General features: G+C 30.5%; 1 protein-coding gene across 1 annotated transcript in view; it reads right to left on the reverse strand.

The window, feature by feature from the left end:
• Positions 1–1,930: 1,930 nt before the first annotated feature.
• The window catches only part of dre4 (SPT16 homolog, facilitates chromatin remodeling subunit dre4), a 45,002-nt gene continuing 22,156 nt past the window's right edge, over positions 1,931–24,776 (reverse strand). The window contains exons 17-25 of the mRNA XM_016071908.3: positions 23,848–24,110; positions 23,171–23,289; positions 21,471–21,596; positions 10,154–10,342; positions 8,830–8,999; positions 8,081–8,346; positions 6,681–6,749; positions 3,097–3,341; positions 1,931–2,298 (exon numbers count right to left, since the gene is read on the reverse strand). Of these exons, the coding sequence (XP_015927394.1) occupies positions 3,121–3,341; positions 6,681–6,749; positions 8,081–8,346; positions 8,830–8,999; positions 10,154–10,342; positions 21,471–21,596; positions 23,171–23,289; positions 23,848–24,110 (1,423 nt within the window). The 3' untranslated portion in view covers positions 1,931–2,298; positions 3,097–3,120. The remainder of the gene's footprint in view (positions 2,299–3,096; positions 3,342–6,680; positions 6,750–8,080; positions 8,347–8,829; positions 9,000–10,153; positions 10,343–21,470; positions 21,597–23,170; positions 23,290–23,847; positions 24,111–24,776) is intronic.

The raw sequence follows: 24,776 nt of genomic DNA on the forward strand, positions 1-24,776 counted from the left end.
TTTAATGCTAAAAATCTCAATTTGTAAAGCCAATTTTTTTTTTAAAAAAGTGACCATAAAAGAATAATGTTCATTAAAAACGCTTTTTAAAAAATGCTGTCATAAATCAATTATCTACCTTATCGTACAAGAAAAAAAGTGACAGTAAAAAAATAAATCTAATAGAAACACTTCACAATAGTTAAAACAGAACAACAAGCAAAAATGAAACAAATTAAAAGAATAATAATAAAAGTTCTCAATTTGTTAAACAACGAAATTTACTTGCCTGAATTGAAAAAAAAAAGTAATCTAGTCAGTGTTATCTAGTTTCAATTCTTCAAATTCCACTTGTCTTTCGGAACATAAATTAACAAGTTTTAGAATTTAACAAATGTGTTAAAACTTCTTCTAATAATGTATAATAATAATAAAAAAAGAATTGTATTATTCTTTAAATTTACCCCCAAAAATACTTTTCTGAATAATACTTAGTCTAATATTAGGCAAAAGCGCCAAATGTTGAATTAGTGGCTGAATATTTGTTACATCCTTGTTTAAAGGCACAATTTTGCCATGGGATCTTCATATCTTTCTAGAATCTTCAAATATACTTCTCATTTGTAAAATTGCAACCTAAAAATTATATGGACAGTGGATCCCATCGATAAAATTTTTGCATTTCTAGTTAATTTTTTTAAAACAAGCTCAGTAGGAATTCTACATATTTTTTTTAATATTTATTCACTTGTAAACAGAACTTATGAAAAAAAAACTTATTTATCAAACAAAAATCCTCACTTATAAAATAAAACAGTTTTTTGCACCATTTCCTTGAGCATGATGAATCGAAACACTAGTCAAATGTTAAAAGTTTTGTTTTTATTATTTAGAATTGTTTAGTAGAAAAAATTACTGTAGATCAGCTAACTACAAAATTTCACAATTCTTAGTAGTAAAGAGAAAAGAAAAATAGTTATTTTAAATGGACTGCCAAGAAAAGTTTAAGAACCACAATACTAATTCAATACACTAAATTTCCTTGTCCTGCATGAAAGATAAAATTCACAAATCCAATAACATTGTATTTTGTTAATCCCAAACATGTTTCATAAATAAGATAAGCAGCTGAGACTAGTTAAAAGCATTTGGAATCTTTACCCAGGCACCAGTTCCAAAAGGCATCTGGAACCTTGTTCTAGCGAGCTCACGAAAAACTGAAAAGGACTTCAATTATAATATAATTCAAAGTCTGAGAGTAATAACATTCAAAGCACCAAATGAATCCAAAAAAGCTCCTGCCTAACGGAATTTAGGCATGAAAGAACATTAAGTGGGCATGAATATGCAAAGAAATTATGGCAGAGAGTAACCTTGCAATCGCCTTTCCTTAAAATACCAAGGAGATGAAACTGATTTGCAATAAAAAAGTTTCTCCTGCAACACAACTACAGCATTCTCTTAAGATTAAGAGAATGAAAAGAAAAGCAACGTGTTTGAACCATCCCCTCAGACTTAATATTAATTTTTTTATGTTATTTTATCATCTTTGACTCAGGGGATCGAGTGCTAGCCACTTTATGGGAATGAGGTGACCTGGAAAGGTTCTCTATTCTTTAAGAAACCATGGGAATTTAACTGGGTTATAATGAACCAAATTTTGATGCAAGCGAAGTATTGCTAAGTTGATGTTTGGCAATAAATTTTCCTCTAAAAGTGGGTATAACAGTTGGTAAAATAATTTTAACTAAGAAAATTAGTAAATAATTTAAATTAGTGAAATTAAGAAAAAATGGCAGCTTTTCTTTAAAAAATCCCTGATTTCTCCAGGTTTCTGACCAAATTTCCCTGATTTTTTCCAGTATAAAAAAAATTCCCTGATAATTCCAGGTGGGTGGCCACCCTGATAAAAGATTTAAGAAGTCAATATATACAAAACAAAGCAAAAACATACTAAAAACAGATTTTTTATTTATTTCGGAATATCTAACGTCTCATAACATGAATTGAGAAAATTACAAATATTTCAGTTAATGGGGAAATTTGAAATGAAAGAAAGTAACATATAAAGACAAACAGTGTAAAATGCTCCCATTTTCCTTCCAAAATTGCGTTTATCATGGTAGTTAAAAACAGTTCAATGACAGATGAAATTTCAAATATACATTATCATACAAAGTTGAGTGTTTTGTGATGGTAAAAAAAAAAAGAAAGCCATGAGAAAGTAACAACTGCTGGCTGGCAATATATTGGAACACAAGGGCCTCTACTGCAAAACATTCTCCAAACAATGAGGTCCCAGATGTTGTATGCAAGAATCTAAATAAAAAAAAGAACAATAATTAGGATATATAAAGTGAGACAAAATTTGTCACAAGACATATATTACAAGATTAAGAAATATCTATTGAAAAGGAAACAAAATATGGCCAAATAAATTCTGTGTAAGTTGTTGTGGCGTAGCTACCACTACGATTATTAAACATCAATTCACAGGTATATAAGACATGCTAACTTGATTTAGTCACGAGGTACCTTTTGATAGATGAAGGTTGGCATAATCGTTAACTCCTCCCCCCAAAATAGTTATATTCATCTTGATAATGTTTAAGAGCTGCAACTAAAATGTCATTTTTTTTATTCATTTAATGTACTATAACATGTAAGCTGAGACAAATATGTCTGGGAAAATGATTCAAGTAATAAATATATATCTTTTTTCAAAAAAAAAAAAAAAAAAATATTAATAACAAAATCATATAAATTAATAAAAATTGAGTCCACAGCTAACGATTTTGTATTTTGTGTTTGTATAATTTTTTCATCTCCTTAAAAATCAATACAAAAGCAGGTTGGATCAAGGTAAATTTTTAATTTTGAAATTAATAATAATTTTTAGGATGCTGTTATTAAATTTAAGTGTAATCTCATACCTCATGTAATGTTAATATTGTGATGAGTTTACGACAAGCAATTAAACTCCCAAAAAATGATCAAGATACATAAGGTTTTTAATGAAAAATTCCATTTTTATTATGGAAAAAAAAAATTAACTGAAAGAGAAAAATTAACTTTACAACAATCATCAAATTTATATGAGGAAAAAAAAATTCTTACAATTTCAAATTCATCTTTATTCCATTATTTCTTATGTTTTTTACTAGGTTTGCTGCTGCTTCTTTTATCACCAGATGAATGACGCTTTCTTTTTCCATCACTTGAACCTTTAACAGGACTTTTCTTAGATTTCTTTTTATCACTATGTCGGCGGTCACTACGGTCATTATGTTTACTACTACTACTACTGCCATGTTTTCCTTTCTTGGTATATTCATCTTGGAAATCATCTCTTTCTCTGTCAGCTGGAATGAAATAAAATCAGGCACGTAAAATATTTGTTCACATAATATTTTTTATCAGCAGCTACATAGCTGCCAACAATAGATTTTTTTAGACAAGAAGATCTTAAAATATAATTAATAAAATAACTAAAATAATCTGCATATTTAATTAAATAATGAACACGAAACTAATTTTAAACTGCTAAACATTTAATGTATTTTTATAAAATTTAAGTAAAATTACAATTAATAAGGTAAAAAATTAAAAAAAAACAAACATCTTAAATATAAAAGATAGAGACACAAATAGACAGGTAAGAAATAGACAGAGAGAGAGACAGGTAAGAAAATGATAATTTTTTTTGTTGACATAACATTAACTTTTTTAAAAAGTGTAAGCTTTTGCTTTTTTCAAAAACTGGTCATTAAATAACACTTCAAAACACTTTCGGTTTAAGCACAAATTATCTGCTTGAATAATTTTTTTAAGCATATCACCAAGAGATGATTTAAACAGTGTTCTAGTTTTTTTCTCACTCGGCTGAATGTATGTTTGAATTCAGTATTCGAATGAGTCACGGATACAGACAACTTGAATTTAGATAGTGTTATATATATTCACACACAGCGAAACCTCGGTCAAGCGGACATTCTTGGGACCGAAAAATTTTCAGTTTATGAGAAGGATACCCTAATTACTAAGTTTAACACAGCAATTAGAATACTTTCAAAGATATAAAGTAATTAAATAACCAACAATAACTAGCTACAAGGATATTTATTTTAACTTTACCAATACATAATTCTAGATGTAGCTACAGATATTCAAGTTAGACATATGATACTGAATAGGATCTTTTAGTCCTTAGTCGGTTTTAATCCCCCAACACTAACCTATCACTTGATAGGAAATGTGGTTAATATCCCCCTGAAAATAAACCTTCACAGAAAAAAAAGCAATTCATACCTGTAAGTCATAAGGACCTATGGAGTTGATTATTCACAATTGATCAGCTATCAAGTGCTTGAATAAATGTTTCATTTATATGAACACCGCAAAGATAATACTTTTGTTCTCTTTTTTCACCCCAGCTGTGTTAAATACAGTCTTCAAATTGATAAGAAAATGAAAGAAATTTTCAGTGGGGAAAAAACATTGAGAGCATTTAAGAGGTTATTTCAACTTGAAGGGTTTCATCACCTGTATGGTACATATGAAAAGATCAAAATATGCTGCTGTCCGACTTATTTCACAAGAGCAGTATCATTCTCTCTCTTTTCTTAGCAAAGATAAAGCAAAAGAATAGGAGAAAGATTGATTCTTTAGTACCAAAATAGCTTAACAATATTTTTAGTTATGGATAAGGCAAAAAATTTACATTCTTTAAAAATGGTGAAATATTGCATAGTTTTTCTCTTGCAATTTAAAGCAGAAATATTTTTCCTCTTTTTAGATAGAAGAAGAGATAGAAAATAATGTTTCAGGGGAAAAATGACTGCAGGCATCCAGTTATGGGAGTGTCGCTTTGCAGAGAATGTACATAATGGTTTGCTCATAGAAGATTCCTGGGGAATTAAAAATATGTCCGTATTGAGAGGCGCCCGTTTTGCAGAAGTGTCCATAACAGGAGGTTTCACTGTGTGCATATATATATATATATATATATTTTGTCTAGTTGCACTTTTTTTTTTTACACCCAGTGCTAGTCCTTAAGAGATTTTTTCAATTTGAAATTGCAATGTCTCCAGCAAAATACTTTTCCGCATCAGTTGCTGGCAACATAGAAAATCTTTTAATAAAAACTTTATGCTAAAAAATGAAGCTTACTAAATATTTCTTATTTAAGCTGCTACATCCCATTTTGGAAAGGAAATTTAAACAGTATATTGTACAGAAATATTTACTGACAACTACATCTGAATAAGATGGACTATCCTGTAAAATATTAGTTCACAAATCTAACAAGAATATCCTTCAAAAAATTTAGAAGGATTAACTTAAGCACATGAATTCGAGGTGAATGAGATTGCAGAAAAGTGTTAAGAGCGTCAAATAAATTGCTAACATTCACAAGAAATAAATAATAAGCCTTACTTAAATCATTAGAGAGAAAATGAAAAAAAGTATCTTTTCTTGAGTGAGGATACCAGAAGATGATGCATGTGTAACTAGCTGTTAGTATGTTGCCTTTTTCTTTCATCAAATTATTTGTACTTTATTCATGTGTCATAATTAACAAAGAAATATATGTTTCCGAAGGAGCTACATTTTCCTAAATTCTCCCATTGAGTTAAATTCACTCTGCTACCTACTTATCTATCTAATGATGTTGTTGGGTAAAGGAAGCCCATATCCGCCTATCACGCATTTGAAACATATGGGGAATTTAATTAGCCTCTCAGGCTCGATACGCTTTTGACGCAAGTTGAAGTAGCCGCACAGCTGTGTTGGATTAAGGAATAAAATAATTAAAAAAAAAAAAAAAAAAGAAGACTGAAGAATTTTTAAAAAACCCAAAACCTTCCAGGTAAACTACAAGAGTAGGCAGCCATACAGATAATATTATAATAATTGACTTAATGTATAATTATAAAATGCAGATCACAAAAGTTCTTTTTTCAAAAGATATAAAAATTAAAGTTCCGTATTTACAGCTATTCAGAAATTTTTTTCAAACCAAAAATTTGTAGACATGTAAATTAATATTATGTCCACTTTTAAGATAAATTTTTCTTAAAGTCTGTAGTGAATAATAATATTAAAGAACGTTTTTTCTACCTACACAGTACAGCTCTTGATTTTGCATTAATTGAACAAAATTTTAAAATAGACTTATATTAAATTGTTTTGTTTAAAGTCATGATTTTATAAGAACTTTCCTCTAATGATGACAAACTAGAGTGAAAGAACTGTGTAATAGCAATATGAAAAACAGGACAAACTTCTTTTCTTTTCCTATAATGTTGAAACAAAATAATTTGCCTGTTTAGATGTTTTGTCGTTCTAATTTAGGCATTGAATGCTTAAAACAAAAACTATTGTTTTCCCAACATATCAGTGGCAACAAAAGTGGTTAATAGTGCTATATAATTGTAGTATTACATAGGGTGCCAGGAACAGTAATTGTATAAGCAATGACAGATGGCAAAAATAATTAATTCAAACTAAGTCTCTCTTTTTCCTTGAGATGTGGAATTAGTAACCATACTTATCTTAGTAATAGGTAGCATGCAAAGATTTTTTCAAAAATTAAAACCAGGCATAAACATTTAAACATAAAAATCAAAACCAGACATAAACATTTAAAGTATAAAAATTGTTGTCAAAATAAGCAATAATTTTTTTTTTTTTTTTTTTACCTAAAGCAGCTTCTTCCTCAAGTTCAGACCAATCTTTTCCACTTTCCTCACTACTACCCATTTCGCCCTCTGAAAAAAAAATTATAATTTTTTATGATTAGAAAGGCTAATCTACCACTGTAACAATAAAACAAATAAAAATACTCAAAAATTGAGAACATATAATAATTAATATATAAATTTTTAATTATTTTTTTAGGGTTAAAAAAATAACGAAAACTATCAGACTACAATTTCTTGACAGTCTTTCGTGTTACACTATGTTTCATTCATTTTTATAAACAAATGACTATTACAGCAATTGCTTATTGGAATATGGTTAGTTTGAGCACATGTCTAGCACATTCTAGTATTGAACCAATTAATAAGTTTTTTCGTCATAAACAGATAATTGCGTCGAGTTGTAGAAAAGACCATCTGATTGTTTGCTCACCCGCTAGCGATGAAATCACTAATTTTTGGGCTAAAGCGGTACTTTTATCTTTGGGAGCAGCATGTACACAATTAAACATAGACTTTCTTCTTCCTCGCATAAATTCTGATTATGTCATCATCTGCTTATTCTTTCGCCTTCCTAAACTTCTTTTTCGAATACTTTCTTTTATATATATATATAAAACAATATTTAAAAAAAAAAAGTCTACAAAATTGGAGTATCTCCACTAGTATTTGTGCAGTGTACATCAATATTATCTAACTAGAATGAACAAATTGGGAAAAAAAAATGTGTGCACAAATTTGTATTATTAAAGAACTTTTTATGCGATTTTAAGTATTTCATAATATGAAGTAAAAAATGTATTAAGAGCTAGCCGCATTGAATTAAAGCTTATTCCATATTCATATACATATATAATACTCCATATACAAATAAATAGCAAAATACTAGTTGTTTTTTTTTGGAATTAGTGACACGGCCAAATTATTTCCCTTACTCAAAATTTAATTGTTTCAAAAAATTTTATACAAATGCAAAAATTAAATACTATTATCACTTCAATTATTTTTAAAACCTGACCAAGCAAAATAAGCAATTATTTTCTTTATTTTTACATTACCATACCCAAGTATTAATGATAGGTCTCAAATTCAGCTAAGACTGTTTATTCACAAGCATTCTGCACGCATTTGAAGTATTTTATAATGGAATTAAAAAATATATATACATTTCTTTCCAAGACAGTTTTTTAAAAAAAATGTAAAAACCCAACATTTTAATCACAATTTATCTACAACATATGGTCAAAATTTTTAGTTCATAATGCCAAAATCAGTAGTCATTAGTTCATGAATTTCATAGAAGCATTTAAGTTACACATTCAACTTCATATCCGAAAATTCAGAAGAAATAACATTGCAGACATCAAATTTTTGTTGACTCATGTGTCATAATTAATTACCTGAGCTATCATCTACTTCAGAAAATTCGGAGCCACTTAAATCTTCTTCCTCACTGCTTTCTTCTTCATCTTCAGAGCCACTGGGTTGATATTGATCATCATCCTCAGAATCTTCATCATCTTCCCCTCCTTCACCCTCACTTTCAGGGTCAAGAAATGACCAACCACCACTCTCAAAAAACCCATCAGGATCATCAGTAATGGTCTTCATAATTTTGGTCCAATTTAAACTTTGTATACCTTCAGTATACCGGATATCACATGAGCTAAGAAATAAAAATACTTCCATTAGTTTACAAGTTATCATTAATTAGCACATTTTTTCAAAACAGAAAAGAATCTGAAAATAAAAAAAGATAACTGTAATGTTAAGAGGTCACTGTGGAGTTGAAGCCTCTGAGAAACTGGAGGAAATGTAAGAATAATTTTATTTTGATTGGATGGAAAAAAAAAATTAGAATAGATCAAATTTTTCAGAAACAAAACAGTTTTTGCAGTATCATTATCTATGAGCAGAATTCACAAAAAAAAAACTGCAGCATCCTCAGTAGAATTGCTAATTTAAATACAACAAAATGTTTCATTCTTAAACAAAAACATTTTTAGTTAATGGCTATCTTTAATAAAGGGGGAAATGTAAGCAGACACAGGAATTTATTAAATAAATAACCTTAAGGAAACGGTAAGATATTACATGTATAGATCACTTTAATTCACCAAAATAAATTGAACTGAAAAAGTAAACTTACTTCAGCCATTCTTTGACATGATCTAGCATGGTCATAGGAATTGCATTTACCATGGATGTCTTTTTATGATAATCTTTAAATACAAAAATCATGTCAAAATTTTTCAGATGGAATTGTACTCTCTCAAAGTGAACTAATTCTATTTCTTCTAATGTAACCACGAATGGAGGCTATAAAAAATATAACATACTTTTACTGGAAGTTTTTAATTAATATTTATTCAAAACTATTCAGATGTGATTTTGACATAAAATGAAAAATCCTGAAAATTATTTATGTAAAAACTTGAGATCCAGAGATCAATTTATACACCAAATCAAACAAATAGTTCTACAACCTACAGGTTTAATATAAATTGTTTGATAAATAACTTGGAAAATATATAGTCAACAGTTATAATATTGTTACAGAAAAACAAATCATATTCAAACCAGATGCATTAATAAAACTGTTGGAAGTTCTCGACACTAAGTTAATAAATGTCAAAAACATTTGTGAATACTTAACATAATTATGAAAAGTATTATTTGTGATGTTCTTGCTTTTTAAATAAAAAAAAATCTTTTTTCACATTTTGCAAATTCTAAACATATTAAAAAAAAAAGAAAAGGGAGATTTATTTTAAACATTGTGAAATTGGTAGCAATGACTTGTGTAAAAAAAAATTGACAACAATGCCACGTAGGTTTATTGTGAAATAACCCAAAGGATCGAAATGTCACGTGGATTCGGTAGAAAATCAGTGGGGTTGATGAACCAAAAGACGATTCAACAAATGTGTGATTGGAATTTAGCTTCTTATGATCATTATTGGGACATGTAAAAATTCATAGTAATAAATAATGAAAAAATAATCTAAACCTCGCATGGATTTACAATGAAACTGGCTTAAATCAAGCACATGAAAAATGACCACTCAAATGCATAATTTGTTATTTACATGCTTGAAATATCAGGATATTAAAGACCCCGTGAAAATCAATCCGCAATAAATGTCAAAAAATTGATAGGATAAAAAAAAACACAGGGGAATTGAAATGTTTAAAGGTGAATAAACAAATGCAGGATTCACACTTTATGTGGCATAGTAATATCTCATGATAAGCACCGGGATTTAAAATATATATATAAGAATTCATAGCAATAATGGATGAAAAGACATTCAAAACATGGTATGGATTTACAAATCAAACATCTAAAAAAGAAAAATGAAACACAAGGAGAAAAAAAAATTTTACAGTATAAAATAAATTTACTTGGTACCTACAAAAAGAATATAGGTGAGAAAAAAAAGTGAATGTACTACAAAAGGTTGTGTTCTTACCCAATCAGTTAAATTCACTAAACATCCAGATGTTGGCTGAAGTTGAACTGTACTTCTTGAAGGTACCCCAGGAAAGCCAAGTTCTCTGAACGGAGTATCAAATTCAACTTCTTGTTTAGTCATCTGTTCAACTTTGTCGCAGAATGTTTTAAAAGCTGTTTTTAGTTTTTGTCTAAGATCTCTTTCAGCCTATATTGAAGTAAATAAGAAATATTAAAAAAAAGTAAGAAATTGGGCTTGCGCTCATTGAAGCAATGGTATTGAACTTGAGAGGGACAAAATTTTATTATTATGCAAGATTTGTGTCAATGTATTGTTCTTTAACCCTTTCGCGCCGACATATATGTGCCAGCAAGAAACGCGCTTTACTTCCCGGCCGACACATCTGCGTGCCGAAGAGTTTTTTCGTTCACCCCCGGCCGTCACTCATTTGTTCCAGCGTTTCGGAACGTTTCAAAAATACAATTTCTTCCAAAAGACGGCATGTATGTCCATATGGTTTCAGATACATGTAGATTTGACCTTCTACTCAAGATGAGAGTACATTCAAGTGGTTTTTAGGGGGAAGGAATGTTTTACGACGGCTCTTTAAATTCGCATGTGGTATTTGTTTACAGTAATCAGGGGAGGTTTTCTTTCGCTACTAATTTCATGGAAATAGGCTTAATAGCAAAAAACCCTCTGGCCCTGGAGAGACGCACGCGAGAGAGACTGCCTGCCTAAGAGGTAAGCGCGCTTCCCGTCACGAAAGGGTTAAGTTACATCATACGTTTTAGCGACATTAAAAATTGTAGGTAAGAAATTTAAGCATAAAATAAAGAATAACTAGAAATATTTAATTAGAAAATTGAGTATTTAATTCCCCCCCCCCTCAAGCAGCTGCATGAACAAAATAGTTACAATTTTTCTTGCTTAAATGACAAATCAGTTCTTTACGCCTGAATTCACCATTGACCCTAACCCTCAGTCAGAGTTCAAAACAGGTTTTATGAGAGCAACTCTAGGTCAGAGTCCAAAATTTCATTTCATTGTGTACGTAACTGCGAGTTACCCTAACCCAGAGTTAAGTAACTTTAACCTGAAGATATTCCCGGTTAGAGTAACCGCGCATGTGCAGTAAATATAAAATTTGAATTAATAAAATTTGAAAAAGAATATAATTCATTAAATGTTTTTAGATTTCGATAATATCTATCGAGATGATAGATCTTGCTCAAAAATGAAAATAGTTTAGAGTTGAACTTCCAAAATAATGTGCAACATTTAGGTATGAAAATTTTTTTAATCCATAAAATAAAGCTATTAATTAAATTTAAAAATATATACATTATTTTAAATATATATTAGAAATTATGCTGAAATAAATATTACTTAATCAATGCAAATTTTGATCCGAGGTAACATTTTAACTACACAATAATTTGCATCAAATAACTTTGCAAATCAGGAAATTTAGAATTTTATAAGCATAAAATAATTTGCTGAATATTTCGAAAAAAATAGGATCATTTGGAAGAGATTTATTGCTTAAAACTATAAGAAATTAAAATGCCTGTCTTTAGTTATAATCCTTAATATATAGTCTGACTACTTTATGACATATCGGGCATTTATACAACTGATATATTTCCATGTACAAATATTTAAATTTTTAAAGGCATAATTTTTTAAAAAAATGTTAAAGTTTCGAAATATTTGTTCCGATTATGACAGTTTCCTTCAAAAAAATAGTTATCATATTCACCATATCACCGACGTCGATTCTCTCTTATCATCAGCAGATGGCAGCACAATAGTAGTCATTTATAACTTCTGAATAATATGAATGTTTTGATTTATGCTTATTTGTACTAAGAAGTTTATTATATACAACTTAATTTTTTTTAAAAAAAAAGTCTTTTCAATGGTTTAAGTTATCGATAATATGTTATAAAGGGGGGGGGGGTTAAAAATACGCGAATATGGATGATAATGATGTTAGCATAATCCCCTTGATCATAGTGTAAAATAAAAGTATTAAATAATTGTGTGAAATAAAAGTATTTTTAATTGAATTTCAGTTACATTTCTATGGTTGCTTGCGGCTTTATGATATCCATAATAAATTCATAATAATAAAGCTCGGATTCTTTTGCTCATCAACAGAAGTCAGTTAGGAAAACGAAACTAAAAATATTTTTTATTTGACCAGTAAAAGAGAAATTCAAATTTAATTACTCGATGCTTTCTTTTCTTCTTTTAATAGGAATTTTTAGGAAAAAAAAGAAAAAAAGAAAACTAACGCTGTTAATACGGCTATAAATCTACCGCCTGACTTCCGGTCAAGCAACCCGCAGTTAAGAAACCAGGGTTTGAAAAAACCCGGGGATTTTTGAAAAAACCCAACCTGTCTGGGTTTTATTGAAAAAACCCGGGGAAAATTGGGTTTTATTTGAAAAAACCCGGGGAAAATTGGGTTTTTTCATTTAGTACTCATAAATTTTACTGTGAACATATTTTTATTTATTAAATAGGGTTGTATAAGTATACACTAAAATTTCATCTGACTTTTACCTGTAATAAAATTAAACTGGAATAAATATTTAATGGTCTTCCATGTTTTTATAATACGATTAATAGAAAGTGAAATTAAAATTACGTATAACTATAAAGAGTATCAGTTACATGTCCCTTTTTTCAAATATTTAGATAAATATATGAAATTTTAGATACATTTTAACTTTATAGTTTCAAAAAACAAATTAATCTTAAAATTATAAAAAAGCATATATAAAAAGTTACAGCTTATTGTTTTAAAATCAGAAAATAAAACTTTAAATTTGTTTATTGTTGTTTAATGTATCACTTAATAGAAATTTTTTTTGTTTGCTTTCAATATTTTTTAAACATTATTAAAAGAAACAAAATAAATTGTATTCAAATGAAATTTTAAAAATAATAGTTAAAAATTCTTAAAAGTAATATTTTAATTTTTAACTGTTTTTTAATTGTGATAAACTTTCTCCAAATAGTTAAAAATTGTCAGCAGATGTTAGGAGTTAACTTAAAAAAAAGGTCCATTTTTTCCTTTATTATTATTATCATACAACAGATTCAAAGTGTCTACATTTCTCTCTTAGATGGTGATACACTTCTACGAGCTTTGTAGCTTTATCTATTCCTACCTAATCTATTTCGAAGTTTACTCTGCACCAAACCGAAAGTTGAAAAGTGTCTTTCGATACAGACAGAGGATGCTGGTGCTGAGTTCAAAGAAAAAAGAATTGACAGAAATTTTGTGGAAGCCAGGAATTTTATTTATTTATTTTTTTTTTTTTTTTGCCATAATTTTCCACTATTTTTTGATGAAAACTGTTGAATAACAGTGTCAAGCATCATTGATTTTGGAAAGTATTCAGGATCGGAAATTTTGAATGAAATAACACGTGGCAGAAATTCTGGATGATGCTTAGAAAGACAGTTTTCTGCTAATTGGTCTTGTTCATCATTTAAAAATTGTCCCCTTGTTTCGGGATCCAGGATGCATATGCTAATAAATGATGTGGCTGAACAGCCTGATTGAATCTTTTTACAAAATGTTTATGGGGTTCTCATTCATCACACGGCAGTAAGTTAATTCATATTTCAACAGGTTCTGAAATTGAAATGTTTTCTGATTGAAGCTTTTCTAAAGCTTCAGAAACAATTGATATCTGTTTTTTCCAATTGATAGTTTATTGGTAAAGCCCAACATTATTTAATATTTTTGACATATTATTATTAGATTCATTTTGATGTTCAAGAACAATCTCTTCATGTTTATGGTAATTATTGGCAAACGTTTTTACGCGCTCACAATATGAATTCCACCCAGTATCATTTGGCCTAGTATCATCTAGCAGTTTTTTTCATTTGGCCATCCATGTGCTTGATGCACATTTCTAAAATATATGTTAACTTCAACGATATGTCCAATGATAGTATTAGGAGATACTTCTTTTTGAACCAAATTAAAAAAAAAAAAAAAAAAAATTTGTGAAAAAAACTACCAAGTGGGTTTTTTCAAAGTGGGCCCACTTGGGGAACCCTAGTTATTTGTATTTTATATTAAGCTTAAATAACGCATTATCACTAATACATATTTGAATCTTCTTTATTGTTAAGTACATTACGTTTCATAATTTTTTAACTCAAGAATTATAAAATATAAATGCAGTAATATAAAGGGAACAAGTTTATTAATCTTTTTGTTTTCACACACATTTATTTACTATGTTTATTAAACATATGGATATTACCTATTATAAAATTATAATCTGTAAATATTTATAATCAGTAAAAACTAAAATTTCATCTGACCTGAGTTAAATAAAAAACTGAAATAAATATTTAATGGTCTTACATGTTTTTATAATAAGATTAATAGAAAGTGAAATTAAAACTACGTATAATTATAAAGAGTATCAGTTACTTGTCCCATTTGTTTTCAAATAATTAACCCTAGGAAAATGATTTCATTTTTAGATAAATAATTTTAAAAAGTTCTCTTATAAAAAGCTTAAGCTTTTTTTTCTTCTAAAGTCAGAAAATAAAACTGTTTAAATTTGTTAATGTATCACTTGGTAAAAAAAGAAAAAAATTGTTTCTTTTCAATTTTTTAAAACATATGAATTAATAATAATAACCTGTTTATTAATATATAAACCAACTATATTTGAAAACTTGATCTTTTCAGACTATATTATTTAAATTTTTATTTGATTTAATATCATTAAAATATTACTTTTTGAAAAAACCCACTTAAAGTTTTCAATAGTACCTACTATAAAATTATATGAAGATTCGAGTTTCTTTTACTTTACTAATATTAAAAACTTAATCATATAAAACATACAACTTTACTTGACAAATTTATGCTGCACAATAAATTATATAAAAGTAAATGCGAAACAATAAGTTTTAGTAAAAAAAAAATTTTTTTTTGAAAAACCCACTTATTGTTCCAAGTGGGTTTTTTCAAAGTGGGCCCACTTGGCGAACCCTGTAAGAAACCGACGGTAAAAAAATAATGGTGGAATCGCCTTTGAACTCTCCGTCAAAGTTTCAAAACCGGGGATTTTGGAACAGGGAGTTACGCGTTAGGTCAGAGTTAATGGTGAATACGGGGGTTAGTCTCAAAATCAATATTAATTCAAGTTTCTGTATTTTTTTTCTTTAAAACCTGGAACATAATGAAAAATTTGTTTTGTTTTACTGGAAAATTAATTTTTAAAATTAAATTTATTTAATGATCTTCCTACACTAAATCAAGAAACTTAGTAATTTTAATTTATAACTATTTGTAAATTAAATTAGTTGATCAAATTTAAAAACACATTACAAAAAAACCTATGATTATGCTCTTGTACATTGCTATAAGTTTCATGTGCCCAACCTTTATAGTTGAGACGGTATATCCAATGTTAATGGGACTTTTAAACTACCTAATGGTGATCTAACAATACCATTCAACAAAAAAGCTACTTAGACTAGTTTAATCATGAAGTAAAACCTGCTTTAATAACTTCAACAGAGTAAAATTAGTGTTGCAAAAATCGAATCTTTGGCATTAACAAACAAATTGCCTACGCTGTCTTTAATTAATTTTTTTTAATTACATTGGCGAGTGTTTGTAATATAAGATAAAGTTGAATGACAAGGAATTTAATTAATATGCAATACAGTAAATAAGCGAAGAGATATTTTATAAAAGTATTTAATGAAAAATAATAACAGCGAAATATATGCGTTTGCGAAGCGTTCTATTTACATATCTGAATGTTGCCACTTTTTTTTATGAAAGTTAAACTATTCTCTGAAATAATAAAATTAGACTTATGCAAACCTTACATTCGGCCCCGCTCAATGCTAAATGTAGATATTTACATTGAAGCGTAAACATTAAGGTTCTAGGAGAGATTTTGTTTAATAAGTCTTTCAGGCGGGCGTCGATTGCGTCGCAGATCGTAGCGGCTCGATGTATTCGGAAACTGATTCTTCCTCTTCTTCCGAGCTCTCTTCTTCCTGGGTGACTGTCGTGTCTCGCATGTGATATGGACGAAGATGTTGTACGTGAACAACTTTCAAAAGATTCTTTCTTTGATCCATAGACTTGATTTCGTAGCATACGGCCCCGACTGGACGAACAATCAGAAACGGTCCTCTATAAATGGGAGACAGTTTATGAGCTCCTTGTTTAGGCCAGTCGTACAAGACGAGATCTCCTGTCTTAAATGAATGAGATCGACGGTGAAGATCGAATCTGCGCTTATTATCTAGATGTTTTTCGTACACATTATTTACGGCTTCGGCCCTTGCTAAAGTAAGAAGGTCAAGTTGATCTTCACGTGGCGTGTCATCGATGAAACTTGCAATGTGCAATTCACGTGGAAGGCGTGGTTCATATCCATGAAGCAAATAAAATGGGGATCTTTTAGTTGAATTTTGTCGTGTGGTGTTGATTGCTAGTAAAGCGTTAGGTAATAATTCATCCCATTTTTCTGGATGTCCATCAATTATTTTTCTCAAAGTGGATGCAATGACGCCATTGGCGCGTTCAACAATGCTATTAGCTTGTGGTGAATATGGTGGTGTCATGGAATGTTGTATTCCATACTTTTGTAAAAAGCGCTGCGTGTGGCGCGCTGTAAACGCAGTTCCCCTGTCTGATAAATACATACTGGGCGGCCCATATCGAAGTATGATGTTGTGATATAGTGCGTCAGTCACTGTATGTGCTGCGAGAGAAGCAGAAGGTGTCGCAATAACATAGCGTGTGGCATGGTCAATCTGAACGAGCATGTTGGTGTTACCAGATTTGGATTGCGGTAAGCAAATTATGTGATCAGCAGATACAATTTCCCATGGTGTTGTAGGAATCGGCAATTGCTGTAATAAGCCATAAGCGTTGGCAGTTCGACGATTAATAATTTGACATTTATGACAACTTCGAACATATAATTTAGTATCCTTTCGCATTTGTGGCCACCAATAGCGCTGCTGCAAGTTGTGAAGGGTTTTCTTGGCATCCATATGTCCGACATCATCATGGCAAGCAATCAATGTTCTGTCTTTCATGGATTTCGGTATTACAACAACAGATTTCAACAAGCGTATTGTTTTCAATCGTGTAATTGGATATAATTGACAAAGTCTTTTTATTAGGGTTATCTTCTTTGAGTAGGCGAAAAATGTACTGACAAAAGTCATCTCTATTCTGTTTTTCACAAATCTGAGATTCACGGCTTGCAGTAACAGTTACACAAATAGCTGGTTTCGGATAACGTGAGAGATGATCGGCAATAACATTTTCTTTTCCAGGTCGATGAATAGTTGTAAAGTCAAATTGTGCAAAGTCCACCAAATATCGAGCGAATTTCCGATTGAGAGATGATTTCGTAACAACATATGCTGTCGCATAGTTGTCTGTTATCAGCTGAAATTTGTGACCAATAAGATATAGACGAAATTTTTCAGTAAGTGCCCAGTGTACAGCAGCACACTCCAGCTCATTGCTGTGGTAGCGTGTTTCAGCATCTTTTAAAGTCCGTGATGCATATTCAATGATACATCGTTTTCCATTTTGCTCTTGAGATAAACATGCACCTAGTCCTGAATAAGATGCATCAGTTTCTACAAAGGTTGGTAGTCCTTGTTTGAAGTACGCAAGAATAGGAGCGGTAGTGATTTTGATTTTCAAAGTCTCGAATGTTCGATGTTGGTCATCAGTTAAAGTGATTGTCGCATTACTTGTCTTCTTTTCTAATCCTTTAAGAATATTTGTGAGCGGTTTTGCAACAACAGCATAATTTCGAATGTGCTTTCTAAACTGATTGGCAAATCCTAGGAAACTGCGGACTTCATGAATTGTTTTTAGAGTAGAGTAACGCTCAACTGCTGCTGTGCGTTCTGGATCAGGGCGTTCGCCATCTTGGGAAAGAATTCGACCAAAAAGAGAAATTTCTGATGCAGCAAATTGCGACTTTCCTGGATTTAGCTTGAATCCGGCTTTACGAGTAGCTTGAAAAATATTGTAAATAACTTTAAGGTGGTAATCAAAATTATCATGTGAAGTTGAAATGTCGTCAATATATGTATTTACATTATGTTCAGCAAGGTGGTCGTATGCACATTTTATTGCTCTTGTCATCGTAGATGGGCCGTTAGTGACACCAAATGGCATTCGAAGAAATTCATAATGTCCGTCAGCTGTTACAAAACCAGTTTTGTAGATGTCAGATTCTCTGATGCGAATGGTATTGAATGCGGATTTTACATCCATTTTAGTACTAAAGCGTTTTCCTACTGTTCGTTTAATCACATCTTCCATCTGGTCTATTGGGTGCGGATCAATCTTGGTGATGGAGTTGATAGTGCGTGAGAAGTCTACAACAACTCGTCTTGGAGTGCTTTCATGGAAGGGCTGCTCAACGATGAAGGCAGGGGCGGCGTAAGGCGAGTTAGAAAGACGACAAATTCCTTGTTTCAACTATTTTTGAATTTGAGTGTTCATAAATTGGCGATCTGGTACTGTAAGGCGATATGGACGACAACGAATAGGCTTGTCATGTTGCAATTCTATTTTGAATTCCACATACGGGCATAGTCCAATATTGTCATCGTCAGAATAAAATATCTCTGCAAATTGTCCAATTATAGCATCAAGTTGAGTTTGCTGAAGCTCAGATAGTCCTGCAGATTTTGGAATAAGTTCAATTTGAGGAGGATGTTTACTTGGTTTAACAACGTCGTCTAATAATGGTACTGAGAGTTCTCTGGAAGCAATACAGTTAATGCTAGGTTTCGAAGAATGAACACATTCGTATAGATGGAGAGCAGATGGCGTAGAAATACATAGTGAACCATTAGAGTCGTAAGTGCATCTAGCTTGCACTTGGTGTAGCCAATCAAATCCCAAAATGAGCGAAAATGGAAGTTCGGAGCAGATTCAAACCCTGGTCATTAGATGGTCAATGTTTCCAACCTTTATGTTTAAAGAAATCCATCCAATAGGGTTTATTAAATGGTCGACGACTTGAAATTGTCCATCAGTCCATGGGTGAATAACAGCATTAATAGGAACGCAAGAATATTGAATAACGGTAATATCTGCACACGGATCACAAAGGGCTTGAATTTCTGTATTATTGTCAATAGTAACAGGTATTAAGGCACGCTTATTTGTTTGAGTTTTAATACAGTTTATAGAATGATCATTTTCATTTGCAGGCTCAGATCTTGTGGGAGGAATGTTGCGATTTGTGTTGCGACGTAAATTTGGATAATTTGAACTGGTGGAGCTGCGTGGTTCATTATTACTGGAACTAAGTGAATGTCTAGTTGACGGGAGCTGAGTTCTCGGTTTGTTGTGGGATTCTTGAACGGATCGTGAAGAATTTCGTGATTGAGTTGTAGGTAAATTTCGTTGAGGAGGAGGTAAACTGCACATAAAAGAAGCATGACCTTTTTCTCCGCATCGCCAGCAAGTAATATCTTGAACATCGTCAGTAGCAGGGTTATATTTACGTCTTTGTTCAACGTGCGAAATGAAATTTTTTGACTGATGTTGAGGTACTGAAATTAAATTGTTAGCTGATTGGCGTGACATATTTTCTTGTTTAAAACTTCGAATTGCATCAAGTGCGGCAGCTCTGTCAATTAATTCTTCTACAGTAAAGGAATTCTGAGTAGCTAATGCAATCTGCCATTTTTCTTCTGTAATATCTCCAATTATCATAGAAATGCGATCAGCTTGTGGTATAGTAAACGGAGCTTTTTCAAGAAGAGCATCCTTAGCATAAATATAGTCAACTAAACTTTCATTAATTTTTAATTTACGAGCGCTCTGATGAGCCAAAAATTCTTGCATTGTAATGCGTCTTTTAAATCTGGCAGCGAGGGCAGTTTTCCATTCAGTCCAGTCATTATAAATTTTACCTCGTGTCATTTGCCAATTTTTGCAGATCCTGCGAGGCGAGAAATAGCATTAGTTAGCTTAAGATCATCTGACCAATTAGCTAGTGTCGCAATTCTATCTACTTCTTTTATCCATTCAGAAGCATTATCAATAGCATCTCCTTTAAATATTGAAATGGAATTTGCGGTATCATTAGTGGATGTAATTTGAATGATATTTGGTTGACTTACTTGTCTGTCCAGTAATTGTTTTTGAGTCTCCATAAATGTAGCAAGAATTGCTGCAATATTAGAATCAGTTTGCGAGAGAGGAGGTGAAGGGGCCAGTTGACGTTGACTGCTTAAAATTTCCACTTGTTTCTGAAGTAATTCAATTTTAGTCAATAATTCTGAGTTTTCGAAGCAATTTTCTTCGGAATATTGTGTATCGTTGTCATTATTTGGCGATTGCGTGCGAAGAGTTAAAAGTTCATCTAAAGTTCCATCATCTGTTCTTTTTATATTATCATTAACTATACGCGATATTAAATCATTTTTATTTCCATTGGGCGAAAGATTTCTTAAACGCAAGTCTGATTTTAACTGGGCGACAGTTAAATGAGTCAGTCGTTCCACATTCAAGGCATTCAAAACAGAATTCACGTCTGTTGACATCTTGGCGAGAAAAGTGCAGCGAATCTGTTTTTGCGACGTATGTTTGGCGAGAAGAAATCAGTATATAATGGAATCCAATTTTCAAATTTTTTTTCGGTTAAATATGTTATTTTTTGTCAAAATAGGTTTACCTGGGCGAGTTTCAGCCAATGATGAATACTTTTTTGCTTCGTTGGCAGTCAAAATTTCATGGAAAGAATTTAAAATGTAGCGATAGAAGAAGTTCGATGTTCAAAGAAGAAGTTGTAAAAAGGTTCTTTTTTAAAAAGACGGCTGCGCCATATAAGATAAAGTTGAATGACAAGGAATTTAATTAATATGCAATACAGTAAATAAGCGAAGAGATATTTTATAAAAGTATTTAATGAAAAATAATAACAGCGAAATATATGCGTTTGCGAAGCGTTCTATTTACATATCTGAATGTTGCCACCTTTTTTTATGAAAGTTAAACTATTCTCTGAAATAATAAAATTAGACTTATGCGAACCTTACAGTAACTTGTTTTTTGCACGATGAATGATTGCAGAGATCTAGTAAAAAAGGCTCAGATCTAGTTTAATTCATAGATCTAAATAGTTCACAGACCTAAATCCCTCCTTACGTAAAGGGTTGCATATAAATTTAAATACAAAGATATATTTTAGAACAATCTGTCAAAGGGCGAGAGAACAAACAGTCAGGTGCTTCGAATAAGTTGATCTTCATTGAAAAAAAAGCTAAACTGTACCTGTTCAGCAGCCAAATCATCTCTATCATGCATATGCTGATGTTTTCCTAAATCAGTTGTAATTTCTCCTACTTCTGTGTAAAATTGAACATCATTATTTCTCTTCTTTCCAAACATAATGGCGTTCTAAAACAAGAAGAAAAACAGCAGATAAAGTTATTGTGATTATAAAGTAACATCAAAATTGATTTAAAACAAATATGACATCAGAAATACTTGCTCTCTCCATTAAATTTATCAAGGTATTTAATGGAGAAACAAAATTTTTAGATTGAATTAAGATATTTAAGAACATATGCATTAATAGCTCCACCGATAAACATATTAGAATTAATTTATATTAATTTTGCAATTTGGCAGGTCAATCAATAGTGTTCATAAGTTATATATGCAGGGATGAGATTGGCCAAAAGGCAAAAAAGCTGAATTTCCAAGTGAGTAAATTTTACGCGTGTGCAATCATTTAATAATAAATTCCTGACAATGTAAGATAACAAACAACAAAAATTGCTATTTTAGTTCGAAAAAATTACATGATAGTCAGCAACTGTTTAGATAATTATTTTTCATATGAAAAGAATTTCGCATTTTATATCATAAATAACAACAGCATTATTTCTTAAATTTCGGTGCTGAGTTAAAAAACTCTTTTCCACAAAAAATTGAATAATTTTTTAAGTGATTGCTTTTGTTTGCTATATCTTTTTTTTTGCTTAATTTGCTGCAAACGCCTCATGTTTTACAAAACCAGCAAAAAATATTTTAACTAGGTCAAATTTCTCATAATGCAGCTTGTGAATGAGGGGAAACAGAATGTTGATTAATTTAGTCGTTAGTCCATCTTCAAACATCTTTTCACAAATCCTATTTTTTCTTTCTTTACCTGCCTTCGTCACATTCTTCTTTGCAAGCACAGAATGTAAGTTTCGAATATGCCTATATATGCTAATAATTGTTGATAGAAAAACAGTCACATTTATAGTAACTAATTTTAAAAAAACCTACTTCTTACAAGAATCGCGATAATTGATTTCAAACTCGTGAGAATACGAATCGTTACATAGGTTTTTAAGAACGCGTAAATACAAATAGTGATATTGGATTTTTAAATCTCTTAAATAAGAATCATATTGTAGTATATTCAAATCGCGTGAATAAGAATCGAAATGTTATAGCAAATTCTGAGCTTGAGACTTTTAAAATGCTTTAAGTACGAAAATACGAACTATCTGGCGGGCGGGTAAAAATGAGGAAAATCGTATCTTCTGTGCGTAAAAGGGGCGAAAACAGCTAAAATATAAGAATGTGGAAGGAATGACAGATATGTAGGTTGAATTTTCTGTTTATCTTTGAAAATCGGAAATAAATATAATTATTTTATTTCAACAGCTAAATTTTTCGAAAAAGCAAAATCTTTATTTAAAATTTTTTTTTAAAAAAAGAGAAACTATTTGATAATCGGAGTTTTTGATAAAAAGACGGATATTCGAGACACAAAAGTAAAAAAAGCGGAAATACGCTAAAAATCTCATCCCTGTATATGGAACAACTAAAAATTATATAAATACTAATTATAAAAACATGCACCAATAAACTTTTAAATCATTTTTTAAAATTTTCATCATTTAAAATTGTTATTATTTAAGCAGAGTTAATAATTTGTATTCTGTAAATAATATTTCATTATGATATAAACTTACTTTAAGTGTGAAATGTAGCAATATAATCATTTCTCCATCACAGGGCTGGAAAAAGGCATGTTTGATATTATTGTAAAGAATATCTACTTTATCACCCCGTACTGATGTAAATCTAAAACCTAAAGAAATCAAAAATTAAATACAGACTAACAATTTTAAAAAATGCAATTATAATAAGCAAATGATAAAATTTTTTTGCCTGAAATTGGTATAGAATTGATCATGATAAATTTGGATATACATCTACATTGTACCCTTCCTCACTAAATACATTGCAATATTGATGATTAAGTTTTAAAAACAGTAAACAAACTATTCATTTCGTACAAATATTTCTCCAGACTCAGAACATGTTCTGCATAGTGGAGTTTAGAGAGGTCTATAGATTACAGATTGCAAAAGGTGGATGAAATTTTTACTCTTTAAGATTCAGATCTTTTTCTTTCCCAATCTTTCAGCCATAAAAGAGCAAATTTTTTTCCAAGTAAAACAAAAGATCACATTAGAAGAAAACCAATAACCAAATGAAAAAAACAAGAACAGTTAAAACTAAACAGGATATAAAGAGGTCAGACCCTTGGAAATGTCAGTAATGTATCTTTTAAAGAAATAATGTAAGGAACATAAAAAATAAAGTAATCACAAATGAAAAAACCGGCGATTAAATATTATCTTACCATTTGTATGGGCTTCCAAAGTGCCTGAAATTCTTTTTGAATATATATTAGGTCGGATATACAAGTCTTTCAGCTTTGGATTTCCCTTGTTTGAACTGAGAACTAGAGTATCTTGTTTAACAATGCCTTCTTTCTCTCTCTCTTCAGCTTCTCTTGTCTTATATTTCTTCTGTACTTCTTTTATAAGCCTAAATGCTGTGTTGAGGTTTGTAGAAGGAGCAGATAATTCACCAGGTTCTTTAATATTCGTGCTTCTGTATGTACTGCATGAAGGATATTGAAATTAGAATAAACATTACACATTAACATATAAAAAGGGGAAAAAACAATTTACATGGAACATAAAATTTCAGTTTTTTGCGAACACCACTTTCCCTCGGGAACAGCATATGAAAAACCAGTTTGTGAATGCTAAGAAGTTATCAGTTTTAAAGTTCAGATAAACAAATCTGAGGATAAAGAATAGAATATATTCATCAGAAAGGTTACCTTGTGGAAAATTCTAAGTTCTAAAAACCCATTCATAATTAGTTGACTTTTTTCAAACACTAATTACTAAAAGAACCCATCATTTTAGTCGGTATCAGATTCAGGGTATCTGCTACAGTTTAGATTTTCAAATTCATGACTTTCCACGTCTAATTCCAAGAACTTTTCACGACTTAACAAAGTTACTATTTTCTTCGACAAAAACAGAATAATAAATATAAAAGCATTATTATAATATTAATTAAAATGATGGGTATAACCAAAACTGTTATACTCTGCATCTTCATATTTATTTAATTTAAATTTAAAAAACAAGAGTAAAGAAACAGTTGAAGCAATAAAATAGCTGAAAAAATAATAGCTGGGCAAATAATTTTTTCTTCTTTTTTTCCTGCAGAATTATATTCTAAAGATACTTTTCTTGTTCATCAGAAAGGAAA

The sequence above is a fragment of the Parasteatoda tepidariorum genome, chromosome 3 (assembly GCF_982258835.1).
Source record: "Parasteatoda tepidariorum strain Cologne lab strain chromosome 3, Ptep-v5.0, whole genome shotgun sequence".
In the NCBI taxonomy this organism is placed as follows: Eukaryota; Metazoa; Arthropoda; class Arachnida; order Araneae; family Theridiidae; genus Parasteatoda; species Parasteatoda tepidariorum.